This window comes from Protopterus annectens, chromosome 2.part0 (genome assembly GCF_019279795.1).
Source record: "Protopterus annectens isolate FY-2018-M chromosome 2.part0, PAN1.0, whole genome shotgun sequence".
Classification (NCBI taxonomy): Eukaryota; Metazoa; Chordata; order Ceratodontiformes; family Protopteridae; genus Protopterus; species Protopterus annectens.
In genome coordinates, this window is record NC_056728.1 from 67018870 (window position 1) to 67043947 (window position 25078).

At 40.5% G+C, this 25078-nt stretch overlaps 1 protein-coding gene across 1 annotated transcript in view; it reads right to left on the minus strand.

The window, feature by feature from the left end:
- The window catches only part of LOC122792701 (germinal-center associated nuclear protein-like), a 1487771-nt gene that overhangs the window by 319169 nt on the left and 1143524 nt on the right, over positions 1 to 25078 (minus strand). The window contains exon 17 of the mRNA XM_044060286.1: positions 7937 to 8089. Within this exon, the coding sequence (XP_043916221.1) occupies positions 7937 to 8089 (153 nt within the window). The remainder of the gene's footprint in view (positions 1 to 7936; positions 8090 to 25078) is intronic.

A 25078-nucleotide genomic window follows, 5' to 3' on the forward strand; every position in this document is an offset into this window, starting at 1 on the left:
ATACAGTGGACTAAATGGACTCATTCTTTATGTGACTCCTTGACCCACAGTCAAAGTATTTTGCCTCCATGATCACTGGAACACATGGCAGAGACAACGGATAACATTTACAGCCTAACATGGCAGAAATAAAGATTCTTAACAAACCTGCCCAGGATTTTCCAGTGCCAATGTGGTCAAATCATGGCGGGCCAAAAGCCCTACAACTGGAAGAAGAAATGACAACAATTAGCCTTATTATGCTGACACTGCTCCATTTAAGTGCACTCACATTCTTGGGGGCAAAACGTCCCAGAAATTAAAAAGGTCCCGGAAGCAGCTACAATACTATCATGACAAGCTCCATGAAAAAATAGCACCTGGATGTTTCTTTTCCCCCAATGTACAAGCTCAGCACTATCCAGGAAACAGGAAAGAAAATTAATGGTGAGTCTACTAAATAATCCATAAGCTTGACTGTGTTCCTAAAGGAAGGGTCATTTGAGGAAGTGATACAAGTTGAAGCAAGTCAAATCACCTGTCCATTTCAGAGACAAGGACTTTACAATCCCCAGATTCCTCAAAGTCAGGCGGCTTCCAAGGGAGAGGGAAAGTACAGTTTTGTACCTACCATAAATGTAGCTGTCCGAACTGGATAGCATCTGCAGTCATAACAACTGGGTTGTCCTGTCGTCAGGCAGCCCTTCAGTCGGCCCGATTCCAAAGTCCGGGTCCGGCTTCGGCTGATGTTGCACTTCACCCGACGTCATCTCTGCTGGTCTTCGGGTATAAAGGCATCAGCCGACGCCATTTTCCTCAGTGTTTCTTGCCCCAGATGCCAGTTGCCCTCTTGGAAGGCTAAAATTTTGGGTAAATGCCAAGGTTTCCAAAAAGATAGAAGGCAAACACAAAAAATAAGCATGTATGTACATATATACAAACAAATACACCATAAGAGACTCCCCCCACCAGCTAGCTATTAGAAGGGTAAATACCCTAGGAGTACCACAGAGGGGAAGGAGGGAGGGTAATCCTGACTGCAGATGCTATCCAGTTCGGACATCTACATTTATGGTAGGTACAAAACTGTACTATGTCCTTCATGGATGCATCTGCAGTCATAACAACTGGGTAGAGTACCATAGCCAACTAGGGGAGGAGGAAAAATAGATTATGGTGTGGTTAGGATCCCTTGCAGTACAGCAGTGGCAAACCCTGCTCGGGATCTGGAATACAGAGGTAAATTATAATGCTTGGCAAATGTATGCACGGAGGTCCAAGTAGCCGCCTCAATAATGTCCTTGGTTGCCATTCCTCGTAAGAAGGCTGTGGTAGTGGCTGTTGCCCTTGTAGAATGAGGCCTTATGTTCTGTGGGATTGGTTTTCCATGGAAGGAGTAACAGAATCGTATGCAATTTCCTATCCATTTGGAGATTGTCTGTTTGGAAATAGCTTTTCCTTCCCTTCCTGTTGCATAGGCTACAAAAAGCTGGTCAGTTTTTCTGTTACTCTTTGTTCTGTCCAGGTAGTAGCGTAGCTGTCTATGTACATCCAAGGTATGCAGCATTCTTTCCCCTCTGTTTTGTGGGTTGGGGAAGAAGGTAGGTAGGTGGATTGCCTGGTTTAAAGACACTCTGGATACCACCTTAGGCATAAATGTAGGATTAGTCCTCATGGACACTCTGTCTTGGTGGAAGATTAGGAAGGGTTGTACTGCCATTAGGGCCTGGAGTTCAGAAACCCTCCTTGCTGAGGTTATTGCCAGTAGGAAAGCAGTTTTCCACGATAGATGCTGTAGGTCTGCTGTTGCTGCTGGTTCAAAAGGCGCGAGTGTCAACTTTTCTAGCACAAAGTTCAAATCCCAAGCTGGCAATGGTGGTTTCCTAGGGGGTTTTACATTCTTGATCCCTCTGAGGAACTGCCTGAGTAAAGGATGTGAAAAGACAGGTGGATCAAAGCTGTATTCTGCTGAAATAGCTGATGCATGTATCTTGATGGAGGAATAGGACAGACCTGTATGTAGAAGCTCTGCCAAATACTCCAGAATGTTAGCAATATCTATATTCGACACATCTTTTCCTCTTTCAGCACTCCAAATGACAAACCTTTTCCATTTTCCTGCATAGTTCCTTCTTGTTGAAGGTCTGCGGGCTTCAAGGATAATGTCTTTAACCCTTTGGGAAAGTTCTGGATTAGTTGCTGCTATGTGATGTTCCATGCAGTCAGTTGCAACGTTTTTAGGTTTGGATGCATGATGCTGTAGTTGTTCTGAGTTAACATCAAAGGCATCAGGGCTATTGACCACATTTTGTCCCGAGACATGCTCCTCAGCAATGGGTACCAGTGTTGTCTTGGCCAGTTTGGAGCTATCAGGGTTATCCTTGGACGTTCCTCCTTGATTTTTAGTAATACCTTGTATATCAAGGGAAGAGGTGGGAATGCATATGCTGTCAGACCTTTCCAGCTGAAGGAGAGCGAATCCACTTTCCATGCAAGTGGGTGGAATGTCCTTGTGCAGAATTTTTTGAGCTGATGATTGAGAGGGGAAGCGAATAGATCTATCTGTGGCATTCCCCATTTCTTTGAGATGGTCTTGAAGATGTCCGGGTGTAGCATCCATTCGTGAGCATCCGAGGTGGTTCTGCTTAGCATGTCTGCTAGAGTATTCTCCTTTCCCGGTACAAATATTGCTTGTAACTGGATGTTGTAGCTGAGTGCCAGGTTCCAAAGGTCCATAGTCATTCTGCATAGGGGGTAAGAATGAGTGCCTCCCTGTTTGTTGATGTACCACATGACTGTGGTGTTGTCTGTCCTTATCATCAAATGGCCTTCTTTGAGAAATGGTCTGAATTTTTGGATTGCCAATTTTACTGCCAGCATTTCTTTTAGGTTGATGTGCAGGTGAAGCTGGTCCTGCGTCCACAATCCTTGTACGCATTTGTCCAGCATGTGAGCCCCCCATCCTAGGTCTGAGGCGTCTGTTGTGATGGTTTGGCTTGCTTGATAGTTGTGAAAGGGTAGGCCTGGGTTTGACTGGCATGCTTGAGCCCACCATAGGAACTCCTGTTTTAGGCATGGGATTAGTGGAATTTCTGCTTCTAGGCTGTGCCTGTGTTGGGACCATAAATTCTTTAGGTACCACTGTAGTTTTCTCATATGTAGTCTGGCATGTGGAACCAAGATTATGCATGATGCCATGAAGCCCAAGGCCTGTAGAACTTTTCTTGCTGTTAGCTTGTTCTGCCTTGTTAGTGCCAAGAAGTAAAGAGGGAGTTCTTTTTGTTTTTCTGCAGTTAGGAAAGCCATTTGTTTTACTGTGTCCAATTCCGCGCCCAAGAATGTCCTTGTTTGGGATGGTATCAGCCTTGACTTTTGTAAATTGACTGTGTATCCCAGTGCTTGTAGCAAGTAAATGACCCTTTGTAAATCTGTTGTCAGCTTGCTTTTGTTGTCCCCTTGTAGCAGGCAGTCGTCCAGGTATGGATAAATTTGGATTCCCTGTAGTCTGCAGTGGGCGATTACTGATGCCAGGCATTTTGTGAATACTCTGGGCGCAGTAGATAATAGAAAGGGCAATGCTGAGAATTGATAGTGCTCTGATCCTGCAAGAAATCTGAGGTATCTTCTGCAAATTGGTCGAATGGGGACGTGCAGGTATGCCTCCTTGAGATCTAGAGTTACCAGCCAACACTCCTTGCCCAGCATGGAAAGAAGTTGCTGTAGGGTCAGCATTTTGAATTTTGGGACAATGATGTATGTATTTAAGGTGGACAGGTCGAGAATAGGTCTCCAACTTTTTTCCTTTCTTGGAACTAGGAATAGTCTGGAGTAGAATCCTTTGCCTTGTTCTGTTATTGGTACTCTTTCCACAGCTCTCATCTTTGTTAATTGCATTATCTGCTGTAGAGCTTCTGTTTTTTGATTGGGAGGCAGGTTTGGCATTCCTCTTTTGACTGGTAAAGTGTGGAAGTGGAACCGGTAACCTTGGTCTATGGTTTGCAAAATCCACTTGTCTTTTGTGATATAGTGCCAGTTCTTCGAAAATAAGGTTAATTTTCCGCCTAATGGTGCTGCTATTTGTTCCCTGGTAGGCGGAGTTAGAATTAAGTCACTGTGATTGTGCTGTTGTAGTGGTAGTGGCTGTGTCTGTGCCTCTGTTATTACCTTGCCACTGTCGTCCTCTGTAGGCACCTCCTCTGGATTGATTTCTGCCTCTGGAACGTCTGTTCCTGCCCCTTTGGGATCTTGTGGAGTCAGGAAAGGACCAATTTTTGGCAGGCCAGTTCCTGCTAAACCTTGGGGGGCTGAACCTGCAAGAAATCTTTAACCGTTTGTACAGATTTTGCCTTTTCTTCCATTTTCTTCATTACCTGCTGGGCAGGAGTACCAAACAAACTGGCCTTATCCATAGGAGCATCTAATAACTTAGCTTTAACATGATCCGGTAAGACCTGTTCCTTCAGCCATGCATGTCTTCTTATCACTGTGCCAGTCATGGCTGATCTAAATGAAGCCTCCAGTGCATCATAGCCACATTTTAAAGAATGGTTACTAACCTGTTGTATGTTATTTACCATTTCTAATACATATTTCTTATCTATAGAGTCATCAGAGGATAGCTTTTTAGTTAACTGATCAAGCATAAACTCTTGGTATTGTATCATGTGAAACTGACAGTTTAAAGCTCTAGCTGAGAGAGTAGCTGAGGTGTAAACTTTTTTGCCCCATCTGTCTAAAGACCTGGCTTCCCTTTCAGAAGGAATAGGGTTTTTTGCTGAGGTCGAGGCTACTGCCTTAGGCCCCTGGGATATAGTTTCGGGGTCTGCAAGTGGGGCCTTGTATAGGTGATGATGAGTGTCTGGTACCCTGTAAAATCTATCTGGTTTGGCAGGGGCTGGAGGTAAGGAATCTGGTGCAGTGCAGACATCATTAAATGCATCGTCCATAACAGAGAGGACCGGAGGTATAGCTAAGGGCCTGTGTTGTGGAAGGTGTAGAAAAGTCCTAAGTCTTTTTCTGGAATCTGAGAAATCCTGTTCCTGCCATTGGAATTGTTCTCACATGGCATGTAAGGTTTCCCCAAAGGAGAATTTTTCTGGTGGAGAAGCAGCTGGAATGGATTCTTCAGCATCTGAGTCTTCATAATTGGAGAAAGGAGCCTCTGGCTGGTCTGTAATATCTGAGTCATCCGCAGAATCATCAGAGGACACAGGCTCGGGGGGCTCTGCTCTAGGTCTCTTTTCTGGGGGCTGAGAGGCCCTGTCTGGGTGAGATTGAGATCCCCTAATCAAGGATATTAAATCTTCTGCCAGAGTAAGCATTTGTGAACTAGAAGTGGGCCTGGTTGAGGGGGGTTTAACAGACACTGATTTAGTAGATTTGGCTGCTTTAGCCCTGGCAAAGGCCTTAATAGACATGGCTGCAGGAGGCCTAGCAGCACCACGTGCTGGGGTAGAGACATCCAAAGGGATGGTGTCTGATAAGTCACTAGTAACCACTGTTGTAGGTAAAATTTCTGAGGTCGATTCAAGTAAGGTAGCAGGAACCTCAGTAGTAGTCATTGATTCAGCTGTACTTTGATCAGTTTTCTCGGTTTCGGCCGAAACCGAGACACTCGCGGTTTGCTTAACCATGGTTTCGCCGAAACAGCGGACCGCGAGTGTCGGTCTTTTCTTTGCATTTTTAACAATTTGGGTAGTCGGAGGATCCGGCGGCATAATGTACGCAAAATCTGAGCGAAAAACTGTTCAGCAAACTCCGACCGACGCCTAAGCGTTCGTCGGTTGAATGAAGCACAGGCCGAACAGGCTGCTACGTCGTGGTCTGGGCCTAAACAAGGCAAACAGTAAGAGTGAAAATCTTTATGGGGTATTTGTTTCCCACAAGTTAAACAGTTATTGACTTTTTCTGACATCGGCTGAGGCAAGAAAGAGTCCCCAACGGGGTACTTAGCTTTTAGAAGTCTTCGAAGTAGTATTCGGTAGTAGTAATCTCTGGATCTGACCGACCGGCACTTGCGAACAGCTTCTGCTTCGGGCGCCACGCGGCAAGAAAGACTGAGGAAAATGGCGTCGGCTGATGCCTTTATACCCGAAGACCAGCAGAGATGACGTCGGGTGAAGTGCGACATCAGCCAAAGCCGGACCCGGACTTTGGAATCCGGCCGACCGAAGGGCTGCCTGACGACAGGACAACCCAGTTGTTATGACTGCAGATGCATCCATGAAGGACATCTGCAAGCACCCTGATGGGCATTATGCAAAGTTCTCCCCCAGGGAATGGCATGGGATAAGCTTCACTCACACTTCTGTACGAGGGACAGGACACCAGTTTGAAGAGAAGCTTGAATTAAGACAGCATTAGACAGCAACAAGTAGACAAAGACCCTTGTGCCAGCATCAAGGGGTACTGCTAAACCATGACATCCTACACAAATCTGACACTGTTTGCCAATTAGGCAAACTATACAACACTAATGCCTCATAAGCAATCAAAGGCCGTGTCTGTGAGTGGGAAAGCTGCATGGGACATCCCTATTTTAGCTGGCAAGATACTATCCACCGGAGTGGACAGATCAAAAGAAGTGACCAAAGAACTCAAGGAATTCTCCTTCTGAAGACAGCTGGCCATACAGTGAAGCATAACAGAAATGAATGTCCAAACATCTGCCTCCAAACAGTGGGTGACGAGGTGTGGTCCCATTCATGCCTCAGATGTGGCAATCTATAGGCAAGTGGAGGCAGATGTGGCCCCCACCGGAGAAGAGAAGGTCACCACCAGTTAAGTCTTGGAGGCCACTGCAGAAGAAGTTGGCATGAAAGAAAAGAGATTTCAGCCAGTGCCTAGCCTCCTGTATTAAACCAGAGGAATGATTCTTCACCTAACCCTGTAATAGCCACATTCTATTTTTCCTCATCTGTGAGTGCCAAGGTAGAACACATGCTTCTCATAAAATCTATTTTGCACAACCAGTGAAACTCTTGACAGTTCCTCCAGGCTACCTTGGAACATCTGGTGTGAGATAAAGGACACTCCTACTGGATGCTACTTTGTTTCCTGAACAACCAAAAAACAATGAGAGGATACTGGCATTCCAAGCATTCAATGCAGGAACTGTCTAAGTGCTAAGAAATAACCATGGAGTCACACACCATCAAACCCACTCTCCTAATCTAGCTCAGAGATGTCTTGCAGTAGTAGGATGAAGGTTATAATCACTCCCAGAGGTGGAACCTTCACACCAAAGGAAGGGCTCTCAGGAAGAAATGTACCCACTGTGAAGAGTCCATCAAACTAATACTTTTGGATACATTTTGTTTAGCTCATTTCTCTCTCTTTTTTTTTTCTTTTGCAATACAGCACCTGCCTGAGCTATCAGTTACCCTAGTCTGACAAGGGTCGTGGGAGCTGGAGGGCAAAATGGAGAGTGCGGAGAGGTAGGAAATATGTAGCAAAAGATCTACTGTTTGCAAGTTAAAGAATGAGACTTCTTGCCACAGAGGGGAAAAAAATCCTTCAGCAACTGTATTAACACTTCTGGTTTCTAGACACCCAGCCCCTAATCCTCCAATCCTGAGAGGTTTACATGAGTGCACAAGCAGTTTAACAGATAGCAACTGAGGACTGGAGTTCGAAAATCACCACTTTTGAAAAGAACTAAAATAAGTACCTTTTTATGTTTGTTAATCCCATAGTATACCACTTTGTTAGGCACTGTGTTTGGACAAGCAGCACTAGCAGATGTAAAATGACACACAGTTTTAGAGTTTAATGAAATAGCATGCAATCACTTGTCTAAGACAGTATGTGTCAAAAAAACAAACTAATCACTAAACCTGTCTAGTGAAGTCCACAGTCAGAAATATACAACAGAGGCATTAATGAGGAAGAACGGAGAAAGAAAATTACACAGCAACACAGTTTCTATACAGTGAAGACTCTACGGCTTACTGCTTACCTCTGCATATACTTAGCACAGCATCTGAGCTGCTTCAGAGTCCCTCTGGCAATCTGGAGAATCACTTCATCTAGGGTGACTTCTAGAAGGTTGCTGCAGACGATGTCTGAACAACGTGCTATGCGGTCTGCTCTGTCCTTTTCAACAGCGCACCTTCAAATTACAGCACAAGATCAAGATCAGCAGAACAAAACGCACTACAAACTGTAACAGTCAGTGAATGAAACCAAATGAAAACCTGATCAACAGAAGATAACTGATGAACACACAAATGACACCAGAATGTGGAGGAAACTGGACTTGTGTAAGAATTTACCGTAACAGTAGATGTTCAAGTAGACAATGTTGCAATAGCCCTCACTAGTGGGATTTCAGCCACACAAGGTCCATTGTCCAGCCTGACTTACAGAGCTCCCTTCTCACCCCACGTGTGCAATATGCCCACCCCCTCTGTGATGTCAGAATGTCTCCAGTATAAACCTGCCATCTACTCACACCACATTAGCTTGCTTGCATAAAGGAGCATGGCCATGCACAGTAAATGCTAAAAGGCAAGTCTGGGAAGACTACGAGCTGAACAAAGTCAATCAAACCCTTATCTACTATACTGACAGGAGCATGTAGAAATATGGGTCCCCAAATTCTACTCAAACCTCCCCAGGCAGAAGACCCTGCAAGGGGGAAAGGAAAAGAAAGGAGGGAAAAGGAAGGCAGAAATAAGGACAAGGTAAACCATCCAAACTCAGGATCATCCCTAGTAAAAGAGGAGTGGTGGAAGGGAAATAGTACTGCAACTGTGATCTACTCAAACCCCTGCTATTACAGTAACATCTTACACAACTGTACAAAGTAACTTGTTTAGATCACTGCTGTAGTACTCCTGACTAATGGGACAATTCCTACAGCTCTATTAAAAGGAGGTGGACAGAGTAGAGTGGTGGAGTTGCAGCATACCCTGTAGGATGGCCAAAAAACCCACACACTAGACTTGGAAGAAAAGTCAAGGGGATAATGATTTGAGTAAGTGTGGACAGACAATCAAGTAGCTTCCAATATACTTGGAGTAGGGGCCTCACTGTCCATGAAATGCCATAACAGCAGCAGTGCTATGGGCACTCACAGTTTCCTTCTAGTTTTTTAACCACTGAGGAATAACAGAACACGATGCAGTGGGCCAACCATTTATAAACTGCTTTGACATTTCCCTCATCCCTTTTCCATGAGCAGAGGAGACAAACAAGTGATTGAAAAGTAGAGTTGTTTCCTACGGATTACTGTTGGAGAATTCTTAACAGATGAGTTGTAGCTCGCTGGCATTTGGCCAGGGTACCAAAGCTTTACCTTCATACGACATATGTCTGGATGATGACTGCAACTCGAACGTGTCAGGGTATAAAAGCAGATGTATGTAAGAAATCCTCAGACTACCTCCAAGCTAGAAGAGGCCTGAAGAAGACCAAGGAAAGAGAAAGGTCAACTAGGAGGGGCTTAGGTTGAACAGGGTAAGTAAGTTCCCTCTCAGAAAGTAAGATCCTGACATACTGAATGTGCTTGTGTGTGTGTACGAAAGGCAAAGTCCTAGTGCTAATGACAGGAAAAGAGGTAATGAAAAGGGAGATAGGTGAGAGGGAAGGAATACTGCAACAGTGATTAGTAGAACATCTACTGTTACAGGTAGTTCTTATACAACTGTACCTGTGTCATGACTGAGTCCTGTTGCAGTATTCTTAACAGATGGATGATTCCCAGAGCTGAAGAAAAAGAGGGTGGTCTGTTAAAAGGAACAACCAAAGGAGGAGTCCAGGAAGCCAGACTGAATAGTTCTGGAAAAAGTACTGCCCTGGACAAAGCATCTAATTTGTAGTATTTTGTGATGGTGTGAACAGAAGACCAGGAGGCTGTTTCTAACATGGACCTGGTGCCTACTCCTTTGTAGAAAGCACCCAAAGAAGCTACTGCTCCGGTGACGTGAGCTTTTGAGCAGTAGGGTAGAGTTTTTCCATTGAGAGAGTAGTGGAAAGAAATAGCCTTTGAGATCCAGGAAGCAATATATTGTTTAGAAATCATCTTCATAGAATACAGGTTAGGACAACAAAAAGTACAGTTGTGTACTACCATAAAAGTAGATGTTCGAGTGTATTCACTGTTACAGTCATTACACTTGGGTTATCCTGCTGGCAGGCGACCCGCAGTCGGCCAGAATTCCAAAGTCTAGGTCTGGCGTCGGTTGCTGTCGCCTCTTCCCTGACGTCCGTGCGCCAGGGGTATATAAAAGATGCAGCCAAAGCCATTTTCTTCAGTTTTTGCCCCAGATGTCAGGTGCCCCAAATAGGTAGGCTGAAAAATATAGCAATAAGAAATGCATGCACAAAAATAACATTTCCTTCATCTACAAGCAAATACACCAAAAAGGTTGTATAGGATAGAGAAGTGTAGATAAGTCCCAGCAAAGAGAAGGGGGATGGTGGGTGGGTAACCTGGACTGCAACAGTGAATACACTCGAACATCTACATTTATGGTAGGTACACAACTGTACTATGTTCATCGTGTTTAACTGTTGCAGTCATTACTCTTGGGTTGAATCTCAAAGCTGAGGATGGGTGGCTGGGCTAAATAGGATTAGGAGAAGCTATGAGGCCCTGCAGAACTGCAGTGGGAAAGCCTGCTCTGGACTTAGAGTAGAGAGGCAAGTGGTAGTGCTTTGTAAAGGTGTGTACTGAACTCCAAGTTGCAGCCTCTAAGATTTCTTTCGTTGGTACTCCTCTGAGGAAGACTGCTGAAGTGGCTGTTGCTCTGGTGGAATGAGGCCTAATGCCCTTAGGCACTGATTTGCCATGTTGAGAATAGCAGAAACGGATGCAATGGCCTATCCATTTAGAAACAGTCTGTTTTGATATAGCCTTTCCTTGTGATCCTGCAGCATATGACACTAAAAGTTGCTCAGTCTTTCTGAAAGCTTTAGTTCTGTCCAAGTAGAAGTGTAACTGCCTGTGTATGTCCAAAGAATGCAGAATTTTCTCACCCTTGTTCTGTGGATTTGGGTAAGAGGTAGGCAAGTGAATGGTTTAATTGAGGGCCACACTGGACACCACCTTAGGCATAAATGTAGGGTTTGTCCTCAGAGAAACCCAGTCTGGATGAAAAATGATGAAAGGTTCCACAGTCATGAGGGCTTGTAACTCCGAGACTCGCCTTGTAGAGGTTATGGCTAGAAGAAGAGCTGATTTCCAGGATAAGAATTAAATATCAGCTGTTAATGCTGGCTTGAAAGGAGGCAGTGTGAGTTTTTCCAAAACATAATTGAGGTCCCAGGCCGGAATTGGTGCTCTCCTTGAAGGCTTAATGTTTTTGGCCCCTCTGAGGTACTGCCTTATTAAAGGATGAGAAAAAGGTAGGTGGTTCTGTATTGTAATGTGCAAAAATGGCAGAGGCATGAATCTTAACTGATGAGAAAGAAAGGCCTTTGTGTTCAGCATCTCAGTTAGGTATTGCAAAATCTAAGGAATATTTGGTACAGACATGCCAATGCCAATGCCTTGCTCCTGGTTCCAAGCACAGAATCTCTTCCATTTTTCTGCATAAGATTTTCTGGTACTGGGCCTCCTGGCCTCCAAGATAACATCCATAACGGCTTTTGAAAGAGGAGTTTTCTGAATGGCTACATTATCCGCCATGTTGCCAGATTTAAGGTCCTGAGTTGGCTGTGCAGGATCTGATTGTTTTGTTGGGTCAGCAAGTGAGAAGTTTGAGGTAATATCCATGCTGGACCTTGAGATAAGCTCTTTAGGATTGGGTACCAGTGCTGGCGTGGCCAGTCTGGTGTAATCAGAATAATTTTTGGCTTCTCTTGTCTGACCTTTAGAAGTACTCTGGGAAGGAGTGGCAGAGGGGGGAAAAGCATATACTGTTAGATTTTTCCAGCTGAATGATAGGGTGTCCAATTTCCATGCTTGCTTGTGGTAAATCCTTGTGCAAAATCTCTGCAATTGACAGTTCTGAGGGGAGGCAAATAGATCTATGTCTGGGCAGCCCCATTTCCTTATTATCATCCTGTTGTGAATCCAGTTTCCATTCGTGGGGATCCATGAGGTTTCTGCTTAGTTAGTCTACCAGAGTATTTGTTTTCCTGGCAGGAATTGTGCTTGTAGGTGAACTTGAAAAGCCAATGCTGTGTCCCATAAGGTCATTGATTGTCTGCAGAGGGGGTAAGAATGAGTACCTCCCTGCTTGTTTATGTACCACATGACCGTAGTGTTGTCTGTCTTTATCAGTAATTGTCCTGGATGAAGCAGGTCCTTGAAAGCTGTCAGGGCATTTTGAACAGCCAGCATCTCTTTTTGATTGATGTGAAGATGCATCTGGTTTGCAGGCCATGTGCCCTGAATACATTTTCCTGCCATATGGGCCACAAAGGCATAATCTGATGCATCCGTTGTCAGTGTCTGTCTGGCTGTGGGTAAACTGAATGGCAGACCCTTGTTGTGGTGACAGGCTTCTGCCCACCATCGAAACTCCTGTTGTAGACAGGAATGAGTGCAATTACGGTCTCCAGGCTGTGGCAATGCTGAGTCCAAACACTTTTCAGATACCACTGTAGTTTCCTCATATGCAGTCTGGCAGATGGAATTAGTAGAATGCAGGATGCCATTAAACCCAAGGCCTGCAGGATTTTCCTTGCAGATAAATAGGTTTTTGTTGCCAATTTCTTGAAGTAAGTAGTCAGTTGTTTTTGCTTGTCTGGCGTGAGATAAGCCATCTGGGCAGTTGTATTTAAGCTTGCACCCAGGAATATTATCTCTTGAGAGGGCACTAGTATTGATTTCTTTTCGTTTACTGTGTACCCTGGGCCAATAAGTAATCTTTTTACAAACGCCAGATGCTGTAGAAGAGTGTCTTTGTTCTCTGCTTGAATTAGGGCGTCGTCCAAGAAGGGATATATTTGAATTCCTTTTTGTCTGCAAAACGCAATTACTTGTGCCAGGCATTTTGTACAGACCCTGGGCGCAGTAGATAAGCCAAAGGGCAGTGCAGAGAATTGGTAATGCATTGAGCCAGCAATGAATCTGAGGTATCTCTGCAAGATTGTCTGATCGGGACATGCAGGTATGCCTCTTTTAGATACAAAGTTACGAGCCAAGCCCTCTTGCCCAGCATGGGTAGTAGCTGCTGAAGAGTCAACATCTTGAATCTTGGAACTTCCAGAAACGTATTTAGTATAGACAGGTCCAGAATTGGTCTCCAGGTTTTGTCCTTCCTGGGTACTAGAAAAAGTCTGGAGTAAAATCCTTGCCCCTGCTCTTGTTGTGGTACTTGCTGAATGGCCCTCATGTCCATGAGGGCTGAAATTTGTTTTTATGCCTCTGCCCATTGATTGTGTGGCAGGTCTGGCATACCCTTTGACCTTGGTAGAGTGTAAAAATGGAACCTGTAGCCTTGGGACACTATGTTCAGAACCCATTTGTCTTGGGTAACCATTTGCCAATTTGATGAAAAAAGTGCTAGGGGCTGTCAAAAGAAAACTGCTTGGAACTGGTAGAGGAAAGTCATTGGGACTGTTTCCTGTAAGGCTGTGATTTGTCTTCTCCGCTTTTGGAGGTAGGAGCACCCCATTGTTTAGGTCTGTATAAACCTTGGGGTTGAGATCTGCCTCTGGGACGTCTGTATCTGCCTCTTTGTGGTCTGTCTGAGACTGGAAAGGAACAATTTTTAGAAGGCCAGTTCCTGCTAAACCTGGGTGGCTGCACCTGTAATAAATCCTTTACGGACTGCATGGATTTTGCTTTATCCTCCATTTTTTTCAACACCTCTTCTGCTTTAGTAGCAAACAAAGTATCATGCTGTAATGGTGCATCTAATAATTTTGCTTTAACATGATCAGGCAGATTTTGTTCCTTTAACCAAGCATGCCTTCTAATAACAGAACCTGTAACAGCGGCCCTGCAAGAGGCCTCCAGTGAATCATAACCACATTGCAAAGTATGTTTTCCCACTTGTTCAGTTGCATGCAAAAAATCCTGCAATTCTTTGTTCTCTGTTCAGTATCTGTCAACATTTTTTGTTTAAGTAGTTACATAAAATATTCTTGATATTTAAGCATACGAAATTGACAATTTAAAGCCCTTACAGTCAGGGTGGCATAAGTGTAAACTTTTTTTCCCCATCTGTCTAGAGCCCTAGAATCCCTATCAGAGGGGACAGGGTTTTTTGCAGTAGAAGCTTTAACCCCCTTGGGACCCTGAGATATAGTTTCTGGGTCTGCTGCGGGGTTTTTATACAGGAATTTATGAGAATCCGGGACCCTGTAGTATTCTAATCCACAAAGAACAGAAACAAACTGATAAAAAGTCCAGAAGCACTATAGCAAAAAACGGCAATACAAATTGTTGTAAAATTCGTCCTCAAGTTTATTGGAATACACGAACAGTTGGTAAGTGCTTTCGGCTGTATAAACTCAGCCTTCATCAGACAAAGTAAACCACACTGACATTTTGTTATATATTATATGCTTAATTAACCAATTAATAAATAATTCAATTAATTAGGTCTTATTGCATCTATAAAATCTCAATTTGCATAAAATATGCATGCCGATAAAATACACATAATATAATATAATATGAACCACAATTAAACAACATTACAATAAATATCATTATAAAACCATAACTAATGAATTCTCCTATCTATTAAGTTATGCCATATGGCCATTAATTAGATACTGCGTGAGTAATATTTGAGACATCAAGGCTTTTTATAAACACCTTACTCTATGTAAATATTGATACATTACATAATATATTTATTTACCTATTTAACGCCCCCAATTTTAATATACTAGAAATGGATATAGAATCATTTATTCCTGGAGTATGTGTGGCATTAAGAAAAACTTGCCACCAATACTCTTTAGATTCTAGAATTATTTTCCAGGGGCCTTTTCTGGGAGATGGAACCACCTGTTCAAGTACTACAAATTTAAATTTATGAATGGGATACTGGACAAGATGTCTATAAAGTGCAATGTTTTCGGATTGTCTATTAATATCATATACATGTTCATATATACGCTGTCTTAATTTCCGCTCAGTTTTGCCTATATAATAGGCTGAGCATTCCATACACAAAGCTGCATAAACAACTCCAAAAGTATTGCAATTATATTTCCCTTTTATTAATATATTATTACTATTTATATGCACTTGATCAGTTTCCAATATGTATGTACAATATTTACACATATTACATTTTTTCATAAAGGCATTACTAGTATGTGTTTTAGGACTGATCTGACACCAGTCATTTAAATTTTTGTCTCTTTTATATATAATGGATGGTTGAATACCGAATAACTTCATCAATTGCTCATCTCCTTTTATAAAGTCCAATTTTTATTGACCAAATATTTAACATATTCCGAGTCTTGCGTATAAGTGGTGATGAACGCAACATTAGTATTATTAAATAAACCTATTGCTATGTTTACCTCCACTTTGATGTTATTGTTATTATTATTAATACTATTATTACATGTTTTCTTGTATTCAACAGATAATACATTAGATGTAATTTCTTGCTGCATTTGATGAGGTTCCATAAAGTCAATTGATCTTAACAGAGGCTTGTAAAATCCATTTCTCCTTTTTACTACTACTTCTCTAACTATACCATCAACAAACCAAATTGGATACTGTCTATTTAAAAACATATTGGCTATATATTGACACTCAGTTATAAATTCATCATACACTGAAACCATCCGAGCAGCACTCACTAATTGCCCTTTTAACACTGCCTTTTTTACATGTTGCGGATGGTGACTTTCAAAGTGTAGAAATTTATTAGAATAAGTCTTTTTCCGATGGATAGTAGCTTTGAATTTTTTATGAACAAAATCTTTGTGTAAGCAAACATCCAAATATGCTATCATATCCTTACTATATTGGTGTGTGAATTCCAAAAATTCGGTAGTGGCATTAATGTATGTTAAAAATTCTTCAATAGATTGCATAGAGCCTTCCCAAATGAAAAATAAATCATCTAGAAATCGACTATACATCTTTACATGTTTCATAAACACTGAATAAAATAAAAATCTGTGTTCTCATGCAGCCATAACTACATTTGCATATAATGTACCAACTGGTGAACCCATCGCAACCCCCTTGATTTGTTTAAAGTAATGCCCATCATGATAGATGTAATTATTGGACAAAACTAAATCTAACAAATCTGTCAATGTGTTTAACTCATTTTGTGTAATGGGTATAATTTCGAAGAAAAAAATCAATAAACCAAGATATACCTAATTGTTGCGGTATACAAGTGAAAAGATCTTTTACGTCTACTGTGAGAAATATAAGCTCTTCAAGATTATCCATAGTTACATCATTGACCTTAGTAAGAAAATGCCAGGAGTCTCGAGAGATGTACTCGAGTTAATTTAACTTGTCCTTCAATTTTAAATCAATAAACTTTGCAATATAATAAGTTTCTGAACCACCGGCATCCACTATTGGACGTATCGGTGGGTTTTGCAAATTTTTATGCAACTTTAATGACCCAAACATAATTGGAATCCTGGGATTTTCCATGGTCATATATGCAAATGCCTCCCTAGTTATTTGGCCCTGCCACAACATATCTTCAAGAATATAGTCAATCCTGGAATAAGAAATATTAATTTCATTTATAGAGGCTTCAACATAAGCATCACCATACAAAACTTGTAATAACTGTTGGTTATAATCAAAAACATTCATGATAATCAAACCGCCACCCTTATCGGGCTGCATAATACGTATATCATTCTTGGTTTTTATATCATTTAACATTTTCCACTCTATATCTGAAAAATTATTATTTTTGCTGTTCCCATAATCAAATCCTCGTTTACTATATTTCAAATGATGTCTAAAATCTAATTCACACAAATCCTCAAATAATTTTATTTTTGGCTGGAGTGAAGGATTTGTTACACTAGGAATTCGCATGGAATTATTAACTACACTTGGCGTATGTTGATGTATAACCGCCAAGTTCAGTTTTCTAGTAAAAAGTTTGAGCTCAGTTATCAAGCTGGTAACACTTGCCCTTTTCATAGGAATATAAGTAAACCCTTTACTGAATACATTGGCATGTTCTGTAGTTTAATGAACTTGACTATAGTTATAAATATGATAATCGCCAGTTCCACTAGTGATGAGTTTAAAATTACGCTCACCTTCTGTATAATTGCGATTATCTATACTAACAGTCTCTACTGCTGATTGTAGTCGCTCCTTGAGCCCATTCTCTGCCTTCTCCAAGCTGTCGCACTGTTGTTTCTGGCTGTGTAGCGTTCCTTGTTCCGAAGGCGTTCCGAACGGCGGGGGATGTTGTCTTCTAAAGGGAATTGCTGTTTATTATGAATATTTTCATTGTTGTACACTTGTACGCCATTGTTATCAGTCACAGAAAATTCTGTAGTTGTTTCTTCATTTCACGCTTGTCCTCACGATGGTTTAGGGTATGCCCGCCCCGTGGAATAATCCATTTTGTCTCTTTCAAGTTTACGGGCCTTTCTTTCCACAATGGCATTGCTATATTTGTCTATTTGTGTAAACACCTCAAGATATTGATTTTGGCAAGCAGTGTAAGATGTCTGTTGTTTAATTTTGACATCAAGTTCATTTATTTTGATGTTAAGTTCCTCCATATGTTTCGCATTATGTTTGATTAACAACTGGAGCAGTTCACAGCCTTGCCGGTCAAATAATTGAAGGAGATCTTTATGAAGTGAACTATTCTCCTTTAACCCAGTGGGATATTTCCAATATCAGAGACCTTTTGGCACCTGTTGTCTTTTTATGCATTCAGTAAAATATATATTTTCATGTAGTAATTTCCGATATTGCCATACCATATCGTGGAATTCATCCACCATAGTTGAAAATGTAGGAATAGCTGGACATGTTTCTCGGCCATCAGTTTGTATTTGATTGAGCCACTGCTGCAATGGAATGACAGGATTATTTATACTAAAATTGTCATTATGTGACTCGTATTGTTCTTGTCTTTGTATTTGGCCCGGAGGTATACTATCCGTGCTATCAACACTATCCAAACGATTATGCCCAAAAGCCGGTAATCTGGCATTTGTGTTGTTGACAGACAATTGCTCTATTAGCTGTATCAGAGTTGTAACCGACTGTTGCAAAGTATCAAATTCAGCCCGAGTTACCATAGTTGCCACCTCTTGCGTGCTACCAGAAACCATGCCAAACTATATAATCCACAAAGAACAGAAACAAACTGATAAAAAGTCCAGAAGCACTATAACAAAAAACGGCAATACAAATTGTTGTAAAATTCGTCCTCAAGTTTATTGGAATACACGAACAGTTGGTAAGCGCTTTCGGCTGTATAAACTCAGCCTTCATCAGACAAAGTAAACCACACTGACATTGTCGTATATTATATGCTTAATTAACCAATTAATAAATAATTCAATTAATTAGGTCTTATTGCATCTATAAAATCTCAATTTGCATAAAATATGCATGCCGATAAAATACACATAATATAATATGAACCACAATTAAACAACATAACAATAAATATCATTATAAAACCATAACTAATGAATTCTCCTATCTATTAAGTTATGCCATATGGCCATTAATTAGATACTGTGTGAGTAATATTTGAGACATCAAGGCTTTTTATAAACACCTTACTCTATGTGAATATTGATACATTACATAATATATTTATTTACCTATTTAAAGCCCTCAACTTTAATATACTAGAAATGGATATAGAATCATTTATTCCTGGAGTATGTGTGGCATTAAGAAAAACTTGCCACCAATACTCTTTAGATTCTAGAATTATTTTCCAGGGGCCTTTTCTGGGAGATGGAACCACCTGGCATTTTCTTACTAAAGTCAATGATGTAACTATGGATAATCTTTTGAAGAGCTTATATTTCTCACAGTAGACATAAAAGATCTTTTCACTTGTACACCGCAACAATTAGGTACATCTTGGTTTACTGATTTTTTCTTAGAAATTATACCCATTACACAAAATGAGTTAAACACATTGACAGATTTGTTAGATTTAGTTTTGTCCAATAATTACATCTATCATGATGGGCATTACTTTAAACAAATCAAGGGGGTTGCGATGGGTTCACCAGTTGGTACATTATATGCAAATGTAGTTATGGATGCATGGGAACACAGATTTTTATTTTCTTCAGTGTTTATGAAACATGTAAAGATGTATAGTCGATTTCTAGATGATTTATTTTTCATTTGGGAAGGCTCTATGCAATCTATTGAAGAATTTTTAACATATATTAATGCCACTACCGAATTTTTGGAATTCACACACCAATATAGTAAGGATATGATAGCATATTTGGATGTTTGCTTACACAAAGATTTTGTTCATAAAAAATTCAAAGCTACTATCCATCGGAAAAAGACTTATTCTAATAAATTTCTACACTTTGAAAGTCACCATCCGCAACATGTAAAAAAGGCAGTGTTAAAAGGGCAATTAGTGCGTGCTGCTCGGATGGTTTCAGTGTATGATGAATTTATAACTGACTGTCAATATATAGCCATACTTTATACTTTATAAATCTGAATTACAAATTAGCCTGATAGACTCCCAACCTCCCTCCCCTACAAATGCTGAACTCCTTTGCTCCAAACTTCAGATTAATAAGAACAAAGCAATGTACATTATGTGTTGCTACATCCCTCCCGGGAAAAATATAAATACACTTGAAAATATCCTTAGCTGGCTCTCTTCTACCATCCCACAGGAAACCATCCTTTTAGGTGATCTCAATATTGATTGGAACTCCTGCTGTTCCACTAAACCTACCTCTCTCATAAACCTCTACACGTTCCAACAAATCATAAACTTCCCTACAAGAATACATAAACCTACCAAGAAACAAAGTATTCTTGATTGGATACTTGTAAACAACAATCCCCTTGCATATAAAACAGGTATACTCCTGACAATATTAGTGACCACCTCCTTACATACATTTCCAAACAAAACATAGTAGTCCTCGCAGTCAGTATATCGAACTATACGCAGTAAGAAAAATTTCAGCCTTCCCAATTTCCTCTTAGAACTTAAAGCTTGCAACTGGGCACCTCTCAAAGACCTTCCTCTCGATGAAGCAGTCACTTATTTCAATAATAAATTCCTCCAAATTCTGGACAGCCATGCCCCATCTCGCCAAATTAAAATAAGGTCCAAAGCAGCTCCATGGCTTTCGAAGAAACCAAGCAAAAATGATACTAAGAAACAAACTTTGGGCAAAATGGAGAATCACAAAACCCCAATGACCATCAACATTTCAAACACCTTAGAAATACCACAAAGAAACTTATACTCCTTGACAAGAAAAACTTCTACTTTAAATTTCAACAAAACCCCAACAGAACCCTCAAAAATTTTGGTCTGGAATCAAGAAACTCCTATACCCTGGAAACTCCAAAACACCCACCCCTGCCAACCTAGCTCAGACCCTCCTAATAAAATTGCTGACACCTTCAATAACTTCTTCTCAGAAACAGTCACCTCTCTTGCCAACACCTTAACTCCACCCACAACCCTTGGACTTAACCCTCCTAATAATAAAACACCCTCCTTAATGTTGAACACAGTATCAACAGCCTTCATTTACAACCAACTCGAAAACTTAAACCTTGTACCCCCTCAGCAGACAAACTGCCAGCAGAGTATCTGCAGCTAGCTGCAGAGGTACTAGCATTCCCAGTCTCCATCTTAATAAACAGAACCATAACCGAATCCACTATTCCATGTCTCTGGAAAATCTCCCATATCATCCCTTTACATAAGGGGGAAATACAACTGAACTTTCAAACTACCGTCCTATAGCCCTACTCTCTCCTCTAGCTAAAATCATGGAACGATGTGTCCACCAACAATTTCTAGAGCACCTTCTTCAAAATAACCTACTTGCTGACTCACAGCACGGTTTTAGACCATTCCATAGTACCACCACTGCTCTTCTCTCCTTTACAGACTCCATCAACAAAAATCGTAACAATAATCTATACTCATCTGCATTATTTCTTGACCTCTCAAAAGCATTCGATATGGTAAATCACCATCTTCTGATTGATATGCTTAAATCCCTTTCTCTTGACACAATGGCTGTTCAGTGGTTCAACTCCTACCTGTCAAATAGACAACAAGCAGTTCTCTGGGACAGTCATTTATCCTCCCAGCTCCCAGTCTCCATTGGAGTCCCACAAGGCTCTATTCTAGGTCCCTCCTCTTCTCCATCTTTATTAATAACCTGAATACCTCCCTCCCATCCTCCACTTGCATTCAGTATGCAGATGACTCTACACTTATCTGCACTGCAATGTCTCCTGCTGAACTACATTCATGTACCCAAAATGTTTTACTGCAGCAGAAAATTGGTTCAAACACATCTGTCTCCTCCTTAATCCTAAAAGACTAAGTTACTATTGATTACTCCAACTTATAAGTCCATCCCAATTTCCTTTACTATTGTCTCTAACAATGGCACGCTTATATCACCCGACAGCACCACAAAACTGCTTGGTGTCACAATAGATAATCAACTAAACTTTGATGCTCACATCAATCTAACTATAAAACAGTTAACAAAAAAATAGGTGCTCTCTATAGACTTAAACAATTTCTCACACCAGAGACTAGGATATCTTTAGCTCAAACACATCTCATCTCAACACTACTGTATGCCTCTCCAACCTTTATTAACCTATCAAAAACAAACCTATCAAAACTAGCCTCATCCTACCACAACATTATCAGGTTTGCTACAGGTGCCCCATATCAGACTCATCATTGCTTAAATCTCAGACAGCTAGATTGGCTTGAACTACAAAATCTCATTCTACTTCAACAACTGACTATTACCCACAGGATACTCCATTTCCCTTCTAATGCACCTATTCTTAATACTCTTATTTCCCCCTATAAGAATCTCACTACCCTACGATCAGCTAATAAACTCCTAGTAGCCACATGTAAATCTCAGAACAAAGCAGGTGACTCCCTTTTCTCAAATGCTGTGGGTACACACTGGAACAAGCTCACTAGTGAACTTACTACCTTGACCTCAACACCCCTTTTCAAGAAACATTTAAAGACCCACCTCAAATCACACTGGCTCTGCCCTTGCTCTTCTCCTGACTGACTCTTGTTTGCTACTTCCACATCTTTTTACCTCTTTAATAAATTACCTCTATCTGCACTGTACACACCCATCATTTTGGACAAGTATTATTTCTCCTTCTCTCACACTGCCTTGTCTCCAGCTAGCTTATATCACTGCTCCCATCACTAAAATTCTTCCCCTTGACTCTCCTCAGCTTGTGACTTCCTCTTTCTTGTGATTTTACCTCCTATTACCGCTACTTACTTTGCTTATGTTTTACCTCCTATCACCTCTACTTACTTTGCACTACCTAATGCCTTGCACAGGTAGTTTTTTTAGTTTTTTTTTCTTCATGATAGGTCAAGTCCAAGTCCAGATGCTAAAAAAAAAAAAAAAAATTTCAATTCTGTATTTAAATACTGCTGTTGTTGCTGTGTATTTTTGTTTCACTAATTGCTTTTCTGTTGTTTTGTATGCTAATTAGTTGCTAACTCCTGCTTAGTAGTTTAGTTATCCTCTTGTATATATTTTTTTTCTTAGTGTGTTACCGTAGATTGTTACAGTGGAGCTTTTCTCCTCGGGCCTCTACTGAAAATGGACATGTATCCAGTTAGACTAGCCCGGTCAACAAATGTAAAATAAATAAAAATAAAATAAATAAATGTTTTTAAATAGACAGTATCCAATTTGTTTTTTTGATGGTATAGTTACAGAAGTAGTAGTAAAAAGGAGAAATGGATTTTACAAGCCTCTGTTAAGATCAATTGACTTTATGGAACCTCATCAAATGCAGCAAGAAATTACATCTAATGTATTATTAGTTGAATACAAGAAAACATATAATAGTATTAATAATGATAACAATAACATCAAAGTGGAGGATAACATAGCAATAGGTTTATTTAATAATACTAATGTTGCATTCATCACCACTTATACGCAAGACTCGGAATATGTTAAATATTTGGTCAATAAAAATTGGACTTTTATAAAAGGAGATGAGCAATTGATGAAGTTATTCGGTATTCAACCATCCATTATATATAAAAGAGACAAAAATTTAAAGGACTGGTGTCAGATCAGTCCTAAAACACATACTAGTAATGCCTTTATGAAAAAATGTAATATGTGTAAATATTGTACATACATATTGGAAACTGATCAAGTGCATATAAATGGTAATAATATATTAATAAAAGGGAAATATAATTGCAATACTTTTGGAGTTGTTTATGCAGCTTTGTGTATGGAATGCTCAGCTTATTATATAGGCAAAACTGAGCAGAAATTAAAACAGAGTATATATGAACATGTATATGATATTAATAGACTATCTGAAAATAATGCACTTTATAGACATCTTGTCCAGCATCCCACTCATAAATTTAAATTTGTAGTACTTGAACAGGTGGTTCCATCTCCCAGAAAAGGCCCCTGGAAAATAATTCTAGAATCTAAAGAGTATTGGTGGCAAGTTTTTCTTAATGCCACACATACTCCAGGAATAAATGATTCTATATCCATTTCTAGTATATTAAAATTGGCTTTAAATAGGTAAATAAACATATTATGTAATGTATGAATATTCACATAGAGTAAGGTGTTTATAAAAAGCCTTGATGTCTCAAATATTACTCAAGCAGTATCTAATTAATGGCCATATGGCATAACTTAATAATTTATTAGTTATGGTTTTATAATGATATTTATTGTAATGTTGTTTAATTGTGGTTCATATTATAATATATTATGTGTATTTTAATCGGCATGCATATTTTATGCAAATTGAGATTTTATAGATGCAATAAGACTTATTTATTAATTGGTTAATTAAGCATATAATATATAACAAAATGTCAGTGTGGTTTACTTTGTCTGATGAAGGCTGAGTTTATACAGCTGAAAGCGCTTACCGTTTGTGTATTCCAATAAACTTGAGGACGAATTTTACAACAATTTGTATTGCCGTTTTTTGCTATAGTGCTTCTGGACTTTTATCACCCTGTAGTATCTGTCTGGCTTAGCAGGTGCAGGGGGTAAAGAGTCAGGGGACAGTCCGGACTCTGAAAATACATCATCTACAATGTCTAGAACAGGTGGAATAGCTAGGGATCTGTGCTGAGGAAGAAGCAGGAAGTCTCTGAGCCTTTTCATAGACTCAGAATAATCATGGCTCTCCCAGTGGAAATTCTCCCTCATAGTATGCAGTGTTTCCCCAAAAGAATAGTCCTCAGGAGGAGAGGCTGAAGGAATGGATTCTTCAGCATCAGAATCCTCATAGTGAAGCATGGGGTAATCCTGTTCAGAAGAGGAATCAGAGGAAATAGAAACCTGATCAGAAGAATCATACTGTCTCTTGCCTAGGCCTCTTATCAGGAGGGGGATGGGAGCCCCTGATCAAAGTAATTAGGTCTTCGGCCATTTTGAGCATCTGTTTGTTAGGCATGGAAGTCTGAATAGGAGAATGTTGTACTTGTTTCGTTGTCTTTAATGGTTTAGTCTTTGAAGCCAAAGATGGCTTAACTTACAGTTGTGATGGTCTGAAGACACCCTCAGAAGCCAATGCCTGCTCAGCGGCTCCAGACCCATCTGAGGGATTGATTTCTGAGTGTCCAATACCTTGAGTTTCCAGAGGCCCAGTCAGCTCCACATGGGAGTCGGTAGTGGCCTGTGGCTCTGAGGTAGCAGGTGCCAGGGGCTGTGAAAGCGCCTCACTGAGAACCGGTGACTGGCCTAGAAGAGGCTTCGTCATCGGTTTTTGACCTCAGATGCCTATCCCTGTCCTTGCATTTTTTGTAAACTCCGGATGTCGGCTGTTCCGCCGGCATTATATAATGAAATCGTTGGGCAAAGTAATGAAATGCAAAATCGAACCGACGCTTGATAGTGTGTTGGTTGAATCTAGCACAAAACCGACAGCTAGCAACATTGTGATCAGGGCCTAGGCAAGGAATAC